The following is a 14,441-nucleotide window of genomic DNA, read 5'->3' as shown; positions in this document are numbered from 1 at the left end:
GGTCGCGCATCATCGGAGCGGTGAGGCCCAAGATGGTGGTGGGCCTTCGTCTTCCCTGAGCGATAGGGAGAACCCACGTGCAGGAAAGATTTGATGACGTAGCATATAAGTCATTGCCGTTTTGAGTGGGCGGGAACAGCCTCTCTTAAAAGGCCCGTGCAAGGCGGGAAAATAAACCGGTTCTTGTTCTGAAACCCTTCAACTAGTGTCTTGTTTTTCACATCGCGGTAGCAGCCGCTACAGTGGCATGATTAGTAAATTTGCAAACTTGGTTATTTGGTTTATTATTGTCACATGTATCGAGATACAGTGAAAAACTGAGATTTGCAAGCCACCCATACAGATCATTTCAAAACGCATACTTTGAGGTAGTACAGGGGAAAAGCAATAACAGAATGCAGAAAATGTAGTACGGTTACAGAGAAAGTGCAGTGCAGGTAGAAAATAAAGTGTAAGGGCCACGATGAGGTAGACTGTGTGGTTAAGAGTTCACCTTTAATGTACAAGTTTTATAACAGCAGCATAGAAGCTGTCCTTAAGCTTGATAATGTGTGTTTTTAAACTTTTGTATCTTCTACCCGATGTAAGTGGGGAGAAGAGAGAACATCCATGGTGGGAGGAGTGTTTATGCTGGCAGCTTTTCAGAGGCAGCGGGAAGTATAGACAGTTATGGAGGGGAGGCTGGTTTTCATGATGGACTGAGCTGTGTCCACAACTTTCTGCAAGTTCTTGTGGTCTTGTGCAGAGCAGTTGCCATACCAAACTCTGATGTATCCGGATAGGGTGCTTTCAATGGTGCCCCTACAAAAGTTGTTGACGGTCAATGGAGACATGGCAAATTTCTTTAGCCTTCTGAGGAAATAGAGGCGCTGGTGTGCTTTCATGGCCATAGTGTCTATGTGGTTGGACCAGGACAAGCTATTGGTGATACACCGAGAAACTTGAAGCTCTCAACCATCTCCACCTCAGCACCACTGATACATACAGGGGCATGTGCTCTGCCCCGCTTCCTGAAGTCAATGACCAGCTTTTTTGTTTTGCTGACATTCAGGGAAAAGTCATTGTCCTGATACCATGCCACTCAGCTCTCTATCTCCTTCCTATAATCCATCTTGTCGTTATTTGAGATCCGGTGTCATCTGTGAACTTGTAGATGGAGTTAGAGCAGAATCTGGCCACACAGTCATGAGTCTATAGCAGCAGAGTAGAGGGCTGACAACACAGCCTTGCAGGGTACCAGCATTGAGGAAGATTGTGGCAGAGGTGTTGCTGCCTATCCTTACTGACTGCAGTCTGCTGGTCAGGAAGTCAAGGATCTAGTTGCAAAGGGAGGTGCTGAGTCCTAGGTTTATGAGTTTGGAGATGAGTTTGTTTGGAATTGAAGGTGGTTATGGTACTGAAGGCAGAGCTGTAATCAATAAATAGGAGTCAGATGTAAGTGTCTTTGTTATCCAGATGCTCCAGAGATGAGTGCAGGGCTAGGAAGATAGTGTCCACCATGGACCTGTTTCAGCGGCAAGAGAATTGCAGTGGGTCGTGGTTGTCTGGGAGGCCGGAATTGATGTGTGCCATGACCAGCCTCTTGAATTTAACTGAGACTAGTATGAAGTAATGCATTTTGAGAGTTAAACCAGGGCAGGGAATACACCTTGAATGAAAGGGCCCTGGGGATTATTGTAAAACAGAGAGACTTAGGGGTACATGTGTATAATTCATTGAAAGTGGCAACAGAGGTAGACAAGGTAACGAAGAAGGTGCAAGGCACCCTTCATCAGATGGGGCATTGAGTACAAGAGTTGGGACATCATTCATGTTACACCTGTACAAGACGTTGGCGAGACACCACCTGGAATACTGTGTGCAGTTCTGGTTGCCATACTACAGGAAGCATGTGCTTAAGCTGGAAGGGGTGCAGAAAAGATTCACAAGGATCTTGCCGGGACTGGAGGGCTTGAGTTATAAGGAGATACTGGATAAGCTGGGGCTGTTTTCCCTGCAGCGAAGGAGGTTGATCTCCATTTCTCATGCCACAGAAGGTGGTGGGTAGATGGATCAAGCTGCCAGAGGAAGTGGCAAAGGTGGGTACAATTACAATGTTTAAAAGACATTTGGACAAGGTCATGGATAGGAAAGATTTAGAGAGATATGGGCGCAATGCAGGCAAATGGGACAAGCTCAGGAAGACACCTTGGTTGGCATGGACAAGTTAGGCCAAAGGGCCTGTTTCTGTGCTGTATAACTCTATGACTCTAACATCAAATTAACTTCTCACAGAACTATGGTAGGATCTTCAACCAAGACCCAGGAATTTGGTTAAATACAGCTGGCCATCAGTTCACACTAACCATCCTAAGCAATTGGTGAGCTAGATTGTGCTAACTAACAAAATATGTTGACTCATTGAAATATCTGAACTGTTGGTTCCTGGAGTTAAAACCATCAAATACATTTGTGGATAACAAGGGAATGGGAGATACCTAATTCACTGAGCCCTAGAACTTCTTTGTTCTCCTCATGGAAATGATTCCTGTTACCAGCCAGCTGCTTTAGCTGTTGACAGGGCAAATTACATGATTCAAAGCCACTGTGGCTTTGACAGAAGAATGCAAATTAATTAAAAGTAAACTTAAGGGAGAAATTCATTACTGAGGAGATAGCTATCAATAAAATCTAGAAATTAATCAGTACTTTTATGATTACATTAATTTTCAATGTGAGTGAGAAATGAATCTCTTTCTGATACTTGAACCCTTTGATAAAATGAGAGTTGAGGAAAGAAGAAAAAGAAGGCTTAAAGCTTGTCCATTATTCATCGCCAGACTTAAAAAAGCTTAAAAGGCTGAGGATCAATAACAATTTCTTTTAGCACTAATGACACTTCTACTTCATTACTTGTCAAGAAAAGATTGAGCTGCAAGACATCCTACAACATCAATAAGATAATACAAGTGAAAGGAGATGTACCAAAAGTCTCAGTACGAGCAGTTACTTGAACTACTGTTGCAATTGCAATCAACATAAGGAAGTGCTGGAAAACCTTAGCAGGTTAGATAGCATCAGTGGAGAGAGAAACACAAATAATATTTCAGGTCATTGACCATCTTCATTGCATTCTGATGAAATATTAACTGTTTCTTTCTTCACAATATGCTGTCTGACCTGCTCAGTATTTCCAGCACTTTTTATTTCAAATTTACAGCATCTGCAGTTTTTTTGATCTTCAATTATTATTGCATTTGTAGTCCTTGTATACTTGGCTGGTACAAATATCATTGATTTTTCTGCACTTTTACAAGAGAACCAAATAGACTGGGTCAAAAGTGTCAGTTTTTTCCCCACTCCTATAGGAGTATTTTGGTATCAAAAGGCTACCAGTTAAAATATCTGATCTCATAGCCACATTCCACCCTACTACAACTTCTCCAGTCACAGGAATTATTTCCAGCCATCAGAAGCTGGAAGAATAAGGAATATTCAGCATATATCACACAAGGAGTAAGAACAAGAATTCAGCCAAAAATGGCTAATCTCACCTTGAAGTAAACTTTATTTTCCTGTTATTTCTCCAATAAACTTCAACTTCATTTTTATTTAAAAATCTATCACAGCCTTGAACATATTCAATGACTCAAAATAAATTGGCCTCTGAACAGAACAGAAGAACAGAATTCCAGAGGTTCTTCCTCATCTAAAATAGGTAACACCTTATTCTAAAACTTTGTGCCCTGGTTCTAGATTCCCACGAGGAGAAATGTTCCTCTGAATCTTGTAGCAAGAAAAACAAAAGATCTTCTTACTGGAAGATGGGTGTAGGCCTAACCTACTCAACTGATCCTCATATGACAATATTTTCACTCCAGGGATCAACCCAATGAACCTTCTCCAAATTAAATTGAGCGTAAATCTAGACCTAAGAGGACTAAAATTGTACAAAGCACTCCAAGGCATCTCAAACCCTATACGATTGATTTTGTGGCTCTCCTGTAATCTGATGTTATTCCATTGAAATACAAAGGATGCAGAAAGGAAAACAACATACAATATTAATGTAATTATGAAAATTAGAAATAAAAGCAAAGGCTTACCTAAAATAAAAGTTGCTGGAAAGATCCACACTCTGGAAAATTTTCACATATCTAAGGGAGAAAAAATATTTAATTTTATTGGTTTTATAGTTGAATAGAGGGACAGTAAATGAAAAGAAAAATTGTAATTTCTTGAGCAATGTTCCTAACTGGTCAGCTGAATTGATCTTCCTATCACTCATATAAATGTCCACATCTTTTATAGCTCAATGACACATTAAGAAATGTTCAGAGAAGGTTCTATGCAAAACTAGAAATTTATTACTTAGAATCATTATTGAGAAAGCCAATAATAGATCTTGTTAGGCTGAGAACAAGCAAGCATGCCTCATTTTCAAAGTAAAAAGAAAAGTTATGGGCCCATTTCTCTTGTGTCATATCAAGCCAAGTAAAGGAATGGACCACTGGGACCAAGTTTTAGAATGTGGATAAACAGCAAGCAGGTGGGATCCATTTTTTTTATTATCTGGCAGAGTACCAGCCAACCAAAATAGGTCATTGTGCCATAAACTCCAATGGAGCAAAGGAGTTTTATATACTTAGACAGTTTTTTAAATGCTAATGAACTACCTTAGTAAGGCAATCCTGAAAAACTTCCTTCCAAACATATATTGCATTGTCAAGTGATAATAACCTATAGCTCCCTCATCTGCATTTACCCTCCCATTAAATAATACTACATACTCTACAAAACCTCTGGAAAAAAATTCCAAAGGAGAACCCAAGCTTAGAAACAATTGGATCAACCTACCATGAGGGGCCTCGTCAAAAGCTTTACTAAAGTCACGTATACAACTACCACTGCCCAGCCCTTATTGATCATCCTTGTCAAGTCCTCAAAAAATAACTCAGTATGACCTCCCCCACACAAAGCCATGCTGACTATCCCTTATAAATCTATGCTTTTTCAGTTGTGAGTAAATCCTGTCCCTCAGTATCTTCTCCAATACCACTGATGTAAGGCTCACTGGCCTATAATTTCCTGGTTTGTCTCTATTGCCCTTCTTAAACAAAGGAACAACATTGGCTATACTCCAGTCCTCTGGGACATTGCCTGTGTCTAAAGAAGATACAAAGATCTGTGTCAAGACCCCAGCAATCTCCTCTCTTGCTTCTCTCAATAACCTGGGATAGATCCCATCAGGCCCTGGGGACTTCTCTACCCGAGTTCTTAAGAGACCCAACACTTCCTCCTTCTTATCAATGTGCACTAGAATATCAGCATACCCATCCCCAATCTTGCTATCTCCATGTCATTCTCCTTGGTGAATACCAATGCGAAGCACTTGGTTAGTACCTCGCCCACTTCCTCTGGTTCCAGGTGTAAATTCCCTACTTTGACCTTGAGGTCCTACCCTCTCCCTAGTTACCCTTTTGTTTTTAATGTGTGTATAGATGCTTTGGGATTATAAGGAATAGGGTATGAACAGCAGAAATTGTGTCAGGAGTTGAATTGAGCCCAGAGGTGTAAAAGGCAGATGTGAAAGGTCTCAAACAATGGCCAAATTAATTTATGGACCAAGGCAATACAAAACATTAGTTTCAATGATGACCTATACGGGCTAGAAATTCTATCATTGTTAATGTTTTTGTGTACGATGCAAACAATGTAATCTAAAGCTCAGTAGCTAAATGTGGATCATGATGTGCAAAACGTGTAACGAGTCCTCCACTTTACAAATACACAATTATGGTACAGATATGAGTACAGATTCACATATATATTGAAGTCCATGAATGGTGCATGATGATCATACAGAATCAGTCTTGATATCAGGTCAAGAAATTTGAGGCTTGCTGAAGTATTACTTAAAGGAGAGCAATCTTATCTGGCAATGGCTGTGGAATATGAAGCATCCATCTTGCGTTTGACGAGTCCTGATTTAAGAATTATTTTTAATATTCAATCCCATAATATCCCTCCTCTTGCTGCTGATATTGTTTAATCCATGACTGCATCTTAACTCACTACTCATCCACCCAACCCCATCAAACCCAGAAATAATCGTGTACCTTCCATCCCTCCCATCACCCAACTGCAGTGCTGACCTGCTGAGCGTTTCCAGCATTTTATGTTTGTTTCACATTTCCAGCATTTGAAGTTTTGTGATTTGCATCATCAACCCCCTTGCACCCTAACGCTAACTACCAACTTCTTCATCACCATGATTCCTAATACCTGACCATCTTCTGACCAGTGATCTATACATTTGTTTACTTTCAGTAATCTGTTGCTATGAAGCTACAAAGGAGAAAAAAAAACTTTGTTTGAAGTGCTTATGTTTACGAGACTTTTTTAAAATCGTAGTGTTTTGGGCATTTCTTGTCACTAAAGAATTTCTATGCCACGTTAATTGTCCAAATCAATTATATGGTCATCTTCTTGTATTACAGATCAGAACAATTTACTTGTCCTCATTTATTTGGTGTCCACTTACTTGGCTTCATCTGGATGTGCAATTCGAACTGAATCATTTGGAATGTAGACATTGTTGGTGTCTTCAATTTTATAAATTGAATGGCCACCAATATCTGCAACCTTTCTTCTTTTGGTTATCAATACAATGTAGTATCCTTCTAAGAATCTGACAAATCCTAAAGAGAAAAAGAATTGTTAGCCTTACATATAGATTATTGTATTAGGCCAAAATTCAAACCATACAAAAAACACATTTACAATATCTTGATAGTTCAGTGGTTAAAACATGTATTAAGCCATTGAAAGGAAGATGATCTTATGTACACATTCTCCATAGTGCCAAATTATCAGATTTAAACCAAGCCACTGCCTGAACAATTACTATCAATATTCCTAAAATCAACAAGGAACCAGTGTTAAGAAAACTACTGTATATGCATAGAATTGAAATAATTGGGATCATCTTTTAATCCTATACAACAATGACTTTGATGAAGGAAAAGAATTGTATGCCTATTGATAGACCCACGTTAGGAAGCTGCCCAGAAAGCAAAAAGAAGTTACAAAGGAACACAGGTGTAAATAAATGGTCAAAACTGTAACAATGACGTCCAATGAGGGACAGCACATTGTCACAGCAATAAGAGTCAGCAATTTAACTCCTCAAAACAATTTTGCCATTCATTGATATTGTGATGATCTGCAACTTACTTTAATTTTTCTTTTATTCAAATACAGGATGTTGATGACATGAGCAAAACCTAATTAGGTCCATCCCTAATTATCCTTCAACAGACCTTCTTGGTTGGCCATTTCAGTAAACAGTTAAGAGTCAATCGCATTGCTGTGGACCTGGAGTCACATACAAGCTGGACCATGCCAGAATGGAAAATTTTCATCTCTAATATGGATACCAAAGAATTAGAAGCATTTTTCATGGTAACCCAGTAGTTTTCTGGTCACCAACTGATTTCTTTAACTTTTAAGTACCCCAGTTGCCATCATGAGATGTGAACTGTGTCCAGATCATTAACACAAGGCTCTGGATTACTGATCTAATAACATGACCTCACCCTATGAAACTTCACTTTCCGCTATATCTATTAATACCTCAACAGATTTGTAATTGGTTCATATAGTTAATAAATTGCAAAAGAGATTTCCAAACCTCTATTACTCAGCTGGTGTAGGTAGCCTTCCCACTTCACTTCTGAAAAGTTTTTCTTAAATGCTATCACCTGCACCTCTCGCCTGATCCAACCACTGGTGCAAAATAAATTTGTAAAGTCAATAAACCCTGCTAAAAGTATGTTACCTGGAACTGTTCACTGTACTAGAAGTGTGCATGACTTCTTCCCTTTCATATTCTGGTCCACTAGATCTTAAGGACAATATTCCATCAGCCTTTGAGTATTCTTCTTAACTTATACCCACTTCTTAGGATGCAAGGGATGAAAGGTAATTTAATATTAACTACAAGAACCTTCTTTGGACCTTCACTACTTTGATTTTTCACAATTTAGGAAGCATCATTTCATGGATGGCCTTAGTTTTATCTGCTCTGAATTGCAATTACCACAATTTTGCCCATATTACAGAAACACTAATTGATGTTTTCATTTACAATGGTTACATTGGCTTATTACCCTATCAAAATGGTTTGTATAGAGTGATGCATTCTGGGAAGTTAAACCAGGCCAGGACATACACAGTGAATGGCAGGTCCCTGGGGGTGTTGTAGAACAGAAACACCTGGGGGTACAAGTACATAGTTCCCTGAAAGGGGTGACACAGGTAGACAAGGTGGCGAAGATGGTGTATGGCATGCTTGTTTTCATCGGACAGGGCACTGAGTACAAAAGTCAAGATGTCACGTTACACCTGTACAAGACATTGGTTGGACTGCACCTGGAATATTAAGTGCAGTTCTGGTCGGCATACTGTAGGAAAGATATGATTAAGCTAGAAAGGGTGCAGAAAAGATTCACACGGATGTTGTCAGCACTGGACGGCTTGTGTTATAAGGAAAGGCTGGGACTGTTTTTCCTGGAACAAAGGAAGCTGAGGGGTGACAGTATAGAGGCTTATAAAATCATGATGGGCATAGATAAGGCGAATGGTCACAGTCCATTTCCCAGGGTGGGAGGGGGTGTCTAGGACTAGAGGGCATAGATTTAAGGTGAGGGGGCAAAGATTACTAGCTTAATTAGTTTGGCACAACATTATGGACTGAAGGGCCTGTTCCTGTGCTGTACTATTTAAAGGGGACCCAGGGGCAAGTTTTTCCCACACAGAGGGTGGGGAGTGTATGGAACAAGCTGACAGAGGAAGTGATAGAGGCAGGTACAATTTCAAAGTTTAAAAGGCATTTGGACAGGTACATGGATAGGAAGGATATGGGCTAAACACAGGCAAATGGGACTAGTTCAGGAGGGTACCTTGGTCGGCATGGACAAGTTGAACCGAAGGGCCTGTTTCCATGCTGTATAACTCTATAGTATGGTTAATGAATGCTATGAATAGTTGACGCTTCAACACCAATGTTGGTGGATGCAAATTTGTCACATCCTGTCAATTAGATATCTGCACATTATCCCTACTCTCCATCTCAAGCCATCTAACTAGATCAGTATCTTGCCTTCAGAGCTAAGGGATTCAACCTTTAGTCTTTTCTGAGTAATCATATCAAATGCCTTCCAACAATCCCTTCAAAAAAGCCATCTCTTCAAAAAAACTTAATACTGGTTTGGCAGGCCATTTAAGCTACCACACCTTAAGGGAAATATCTTCGTAAAATAAATCCATGCTTGCTCTCACTAATCAATGGAAAAATTTCAACGTTTCGGCCACTCGATCTTTAATTACTGACTTCTGTATTTCCCAACCCTAGATCTTAAGCAACTAATTACAATTCCTTCTCTCACCTTCTTAAATGACAGAATGACACACACAAGTTTTCAAAGTAAAGGACTGATTCCTTAAAGAGGAAAACCTTTTAAGATTATACCTAGGCCATTTGCATTGCTCTTTTAAAATTGAATGGAAACAAACTGGCCCCAGGGAACATGACTACTTAATACTTTTTTTTCTATTAATCAATTTGCTGACATTATTGCTGGTACTCCGAGTTTTGTTTTAAGTCACCATTAACATTGATTTTCTTGGGTTATCTGGCATTCCATCCTCCTCCCTTACTTAATCTAAGTAATATTGATAGTCATTGTTCAACATCTGCCATTTCCTCATTTTTACTGAATATACTACTATAATTAGATTGTGAGACCCACAGTGTTTCTGAGCACCACTTTCCTAATAATTGTAATAAAAAACTGATCTTGCCTTTCATGCATCTTTCCCAAAATGGTTTTGTGATTTTGTCTTTCAGTTTGTTTGATAAAAATTCATATAATGGAGCATTTAAATAACATTTATTTATTACTTGGTGAGTTCTTGTCCTCGAGGGGCAGAAACTTACTATCATATCTTTTATCATTTGTTCATGAATGGGTTTTCCCAGTTTAATGTGGATGGTATCTGTCTCATCATGTTGAAGTTAGCTTTATCCAGTTGGAATGTTTGGGACTTGTTTTTGACCAGCTCTCACATGGCAGACTAATTAGAAAAGCCCATGAGATCAGAGGGGAAACTGGATCCAAAATTGGGTTCAACAAAATACAGCCAAAAAATAGAATAGTAAACTATCTTAAAAAGTACAGTGCTCAATGTTGGTCACTTGCCTTTCACAGTAGAGGATTGTGATTGGGTTAAGAAAGGCAAAATAGAGAGAAATGGTGGTTGGTGGTATTATGGACAGAGTTGATGGCCTTGTAGATCACGAGGGAGGTTGTCTAAGGCTACAGCAGGATATAGATCAGATGGAATGTTGGGTGAAGTGTTTGCAGATTTTAATCCGGACAAGTGCGAGTTGATGGGTTTTGGGACATCAAATAGGGCCAGGACATATACAGTAAATGGTCGGGAACTCAGGAATGTTGACGAACAGAGGGATCTTGGGGTTCAAATCCAAAGTTCCCTGAAAGTGGCAACACAGGTAGATACTGTAGGATGGTGAAGAAAGGATATGGCACACTTGCGTTCGTAGGTTGGGGCATTGAATATAGAAGTTGGGATGTTATATTACAACTTTACAAAACATTGGTTAGACTGCAATTGGGGTATTGTGTACAATTCTAGTTGCCACACTATAGGAAGGACATGGCTGCGCTGGAGAGAGGGCAGAGGAAATTTACCAGGATGTTGTCTCGATTGAAGGACTTTAGTTATGGGGAGAGATTGGATAGGCTGGATTTGTTTTCCCTGGACCAAAGGAAACTGAGGGGTGACTTTATAGAGGTATATAAAATTGTGATGCATAGATAGGAAAAATATTCTGACTATGCTCCTCATGGCAGAGTTATCAAAATTAGAGCATAGGTTTAAGTTGGGAAAAAGGAGTTATTAAGGGCATTTGAAGGGTATTTATTTTTCTTTTTTTTGTTTACATAGACAGTAGTTGATATCTGGAACCTGCTGCCAGAGAAGCTGGTGGAATCAGATAGAATCACTATATTTAAGAGACATTTAGACAGGCAATTAAATAGGCAAGGCATAGGATATGGACCTAACGTGGGCAAAAGGGATTAGTGAAGATGGACAAAAGGTCAATATGAATATGGTGGGCAGCAGGGCCTGATTCTATATTGTACAACTCTACGGCAATGGGAAATGGACAGGCACAAGAGAAAATAATTGGCAGAGCTATAGGGAAAGAATAGAAAAATGAGACAAGAGTTTTCTACAGGGAGCCGACATGGATTTAATGGATCAATTGCTTCCTTGTGTCACATAACGATTCTGCAATCATTTAGACTTATAATGTAGGAGCCAGGATTTGGAAGTTTGCAAATTATACCAAAAAAATTGGCTATGATTGAAAGGAAGGAAGCTTTTAATGAATCGATCATGTAGGGAATAATGTGGCAAATTGAATTCAACTGGAGAAGTGTGTGGTAGTACATTTGAGGAGGTAAACAAAGCATGGTAATCATAATAAATAGTATGAGAAATGTAGAGGATCAGTGTACTTTTGACTACATGCCCTGAAGGAGGTACTGGTAGGTGAAGGTAAATAAGAAGGCATGCAGGATACTTAATTGGTTTGCTGGAACATGTCATGCTGGAACTGTGCAAATAAATCAGTGATATTCCGAAGGGGTTGATTGGCCTGGTCCTGTTCCCATTTAATGTCATCGTTATTAATTAAAATTTGGGTGGAATTAATATGTAGGTCTTAGGCAAGAAAAAATGTTCCAATTGGCAGACCTTACATTGACTCAATAAGGCACACAGGAGGAATGCAAGACTGGGTTACCCCTATTTTAATGCAAGTAGACAAGTAAGATAGATAAACTGTGCACAGGGTGTAGATGAAGAACAGACAGACTGGCAACTATGTATTCCAACGTAAAGAACATCCAGGTATGACAGGACAGAGGAAATGCAACATGGGAGAAGACATATCAAAAAGCCCATTACCACATTAAGAAGGGAGGATACACTAGAATGAACTTCAAATGATATCACATAGGTAAAGCTCAAGAGAAAAAGGTTGCAATCATTTTGCTGGGGCTATATTTTAGGCCTGCAAATAGTCAGCAGGCAATACAGGAGCAGATGTACAAGCAAATTACATAAATATTAAAATAATACATCAAAAACAGTAGGGGACTTGTGGGAGTGGGAAAGAAGCCTGGTTTTGGAGGTGGGGGGGTGGACCAGGTCTTGGTGAGAATGCTGTTGAAGGATGGAAGAGTAGTCAAAATGACAGAAAGGGCTCGCAGAACTCCTAAAGAGAGCTTCTTTAAAGTGAGCATACCTTGCTGAGAATTTTCAGTGCAGTAGTAGAACGCAGACAGGTAACCCACCAACCTGTGTTTGTTTCCCACCCCACCAGTACATGAGGTTCTCTCTCCCTTTGTTCACCTTTTGCATCCCTCCCACCCCCATACACCACCCCCCCCCCCCGTTAGACTCTTCACCCACAACCAACTAGTTCCATCTGCCCATCACACATGCATCTACCTGGAGCTTTTTATTTGCTCCAAATTACAGCACCTGCAGTTTTTTCTGTTTACCTATTTACCTGGATTTACCTTGGTTCACCTTTCCTATCTTCCCCCACACTTGGTCTCATCCCTTCCTTATCTGGTTCTATCTATCACTTAATTGCCTCTATCTCAACATCCCCTCCCCACCTGACTTCATCTGCCCATCATTCCAACCCCATACACCCCCCCCCCCACCCCAAACACACCTAATCTGGTTCACCTATCAGCCTCTGTCTCACCCCTCCCTCTCACTTTCTCACTTCTATATACAGGCTATCTTCCCTCTACACTCTCAGCCCTGATGCAGGGTGTCAACCCAAAACATTGACCATCCCTTTGCCTCCACAGATGCTGTTCAACCTGCTGAGTTCTTTCAGCTGTTTATTTTTTGGTGCAGTACTGGACCTAATCTCTGGGGACAAATATGTAGCTAGATAAGTGGTGGGCATATCAGAGGGAGATTATTAAAATGATATTGATAATAACTTTAAATTTCAAGGCTGTTACAGAGAAGGATGTACTGGAAATTATGGTCCTAAATTGGCAGAAGGTTGATTTTAATACAAGACTTTGCAAAACTGGTCTGGGAACAGCTACTTGCAGGTAAGTCTGAATCATTCAAAAGCAAAATAGTGAGAGTTTAATCCCAACGCATTTCCAGGAACGAAAAGGCCAATAAATCCAAGGGACCCTAGATATCAAGGGATAAAAGACTGGATTAAAAAAGGTAGTTTATGGCAAGAATACTGAAAAGTAGGAGAAGCTCCACAATACAGAAAGTGCTGGGAGAATTTAAAACAAAAATAAAAGTAATTAGAAGGGCAAAGAAGACACAAGATATAGCACTGGTGGGCAAGATCAAGGAAAATCCCAAGGCATTTTATAAGTATATGAAAAGGGCAAGAGGGGAACCAGGAAAAGAGTCAGTGCCATTAGAGACCAAAGTGGCAATCTGTGCGTGGAACCAGAGGATGAACACAAGGCCATACATGAATACTTCTCATCTGGATTTAGTTTGGAGGAGGAGATTGTAATTGGAGAATTCAGGGAGGGAGATAATAGAAGTCTAGAAACAAAGTACTATTGAAAAGGATTAGATGTCATAGTGGGTTTAAAGGTAGATACATTCGCAGGACCTGATCATCTGTATCCCAGGCTGCCAAGGGTGGCACAGAAGGCAAGGGAGGAGACTGCTGCAGCTCTGACAAAAATTTTCAAATCCTCTCACCCCAAAGAAGAGATGACAGGGCAAAATAACATATGGATCTGAAATTGGCTTGATGAAAGAAAGCAGAGGGTGTTGGTAGTATTTTTTTAATGTATAATTGGAAGCCTGTGACCAGGGGCATGCCGCAGAGATTGGAGGGCAGTAAATGTGGTAGCATTATTCAAAAAGGGCAGCAGGGATAAACTAAGTAATTTTAGGCTGGTGAGTCTAATAACAGGTGGTAGGGAAATTACTGAAATAAATTTGAAAGGACAAGATTAATCTACACTTGAAGAAGTGGGGATTAATCAAGGATAGTCAGGATGGCTTTAAAGGGAGATCCTCTACAACTAATTCAATTTAATTTTTCGAAGCGTAGCAAAGTGTGTTTGGACCTTGTGCAGTTGATTTAGTTAAAGGCCTTAGTGAAGTCTATGTAGACTAAGTCTCACATGGGAAACTGGTGCAAAGGTTAGAGCCTGTGGGACCTAGGGCAAAATAACATATTGATCTGAAATTGGCTTGATGAAAGAAAGCAGAGGGTGTTGGTAGTACTTTTTTAATGTATAATTGGAAGCCTGTGACCAGGGGCATGCCGCAGAGATTGGTGCTGGGACACTTAC

At 40.0% G+C, this 14,441-nt stretch overlaps 1 protein-coding gene across 1 annotated transcript in view; it reads right to left on the bottom strand.

Annotated features, from left to right (window-relative positions):
• Window positions 1–14,441, bottom strand: part of fig4a (FIG4 phosphoinositide 5-phosphatase a) — a 103,808-nt gene that overhangs the window by 71,500 nt on the left and 17,867 nt on the right. Inside the window, 2 exon segments of the mRNA XM_052024537.1 lie at window positions 4,086–4,136; window positions 6,524–6,680. Of these exon segments, the coding sequence (XP_051880497.1) occupies window positions 4,086–4,136; window positions 6,524–6,680 (208 nt within the window).

This window comes from Pristis pectinata, chromosome 10, assembly GCF_009764475.1.
Source record: "Pristis pectinata isolate sPriPec2 chromosome 10, sPriPec2.1.pri, whole genome shotgun sequence".
Taxonomy (NCBI): Eukaryota; Metazoa; Chordata; class Chondrichthyes; order Rhinopristiformes; family Pristidae; genus Pristis; species Pristis pectinata.
The sequence above is the reverse complement of the archived record's forward strand: the minus strand, read 5'-3'. Positions and strand labels throughout refer to the sequence as shown.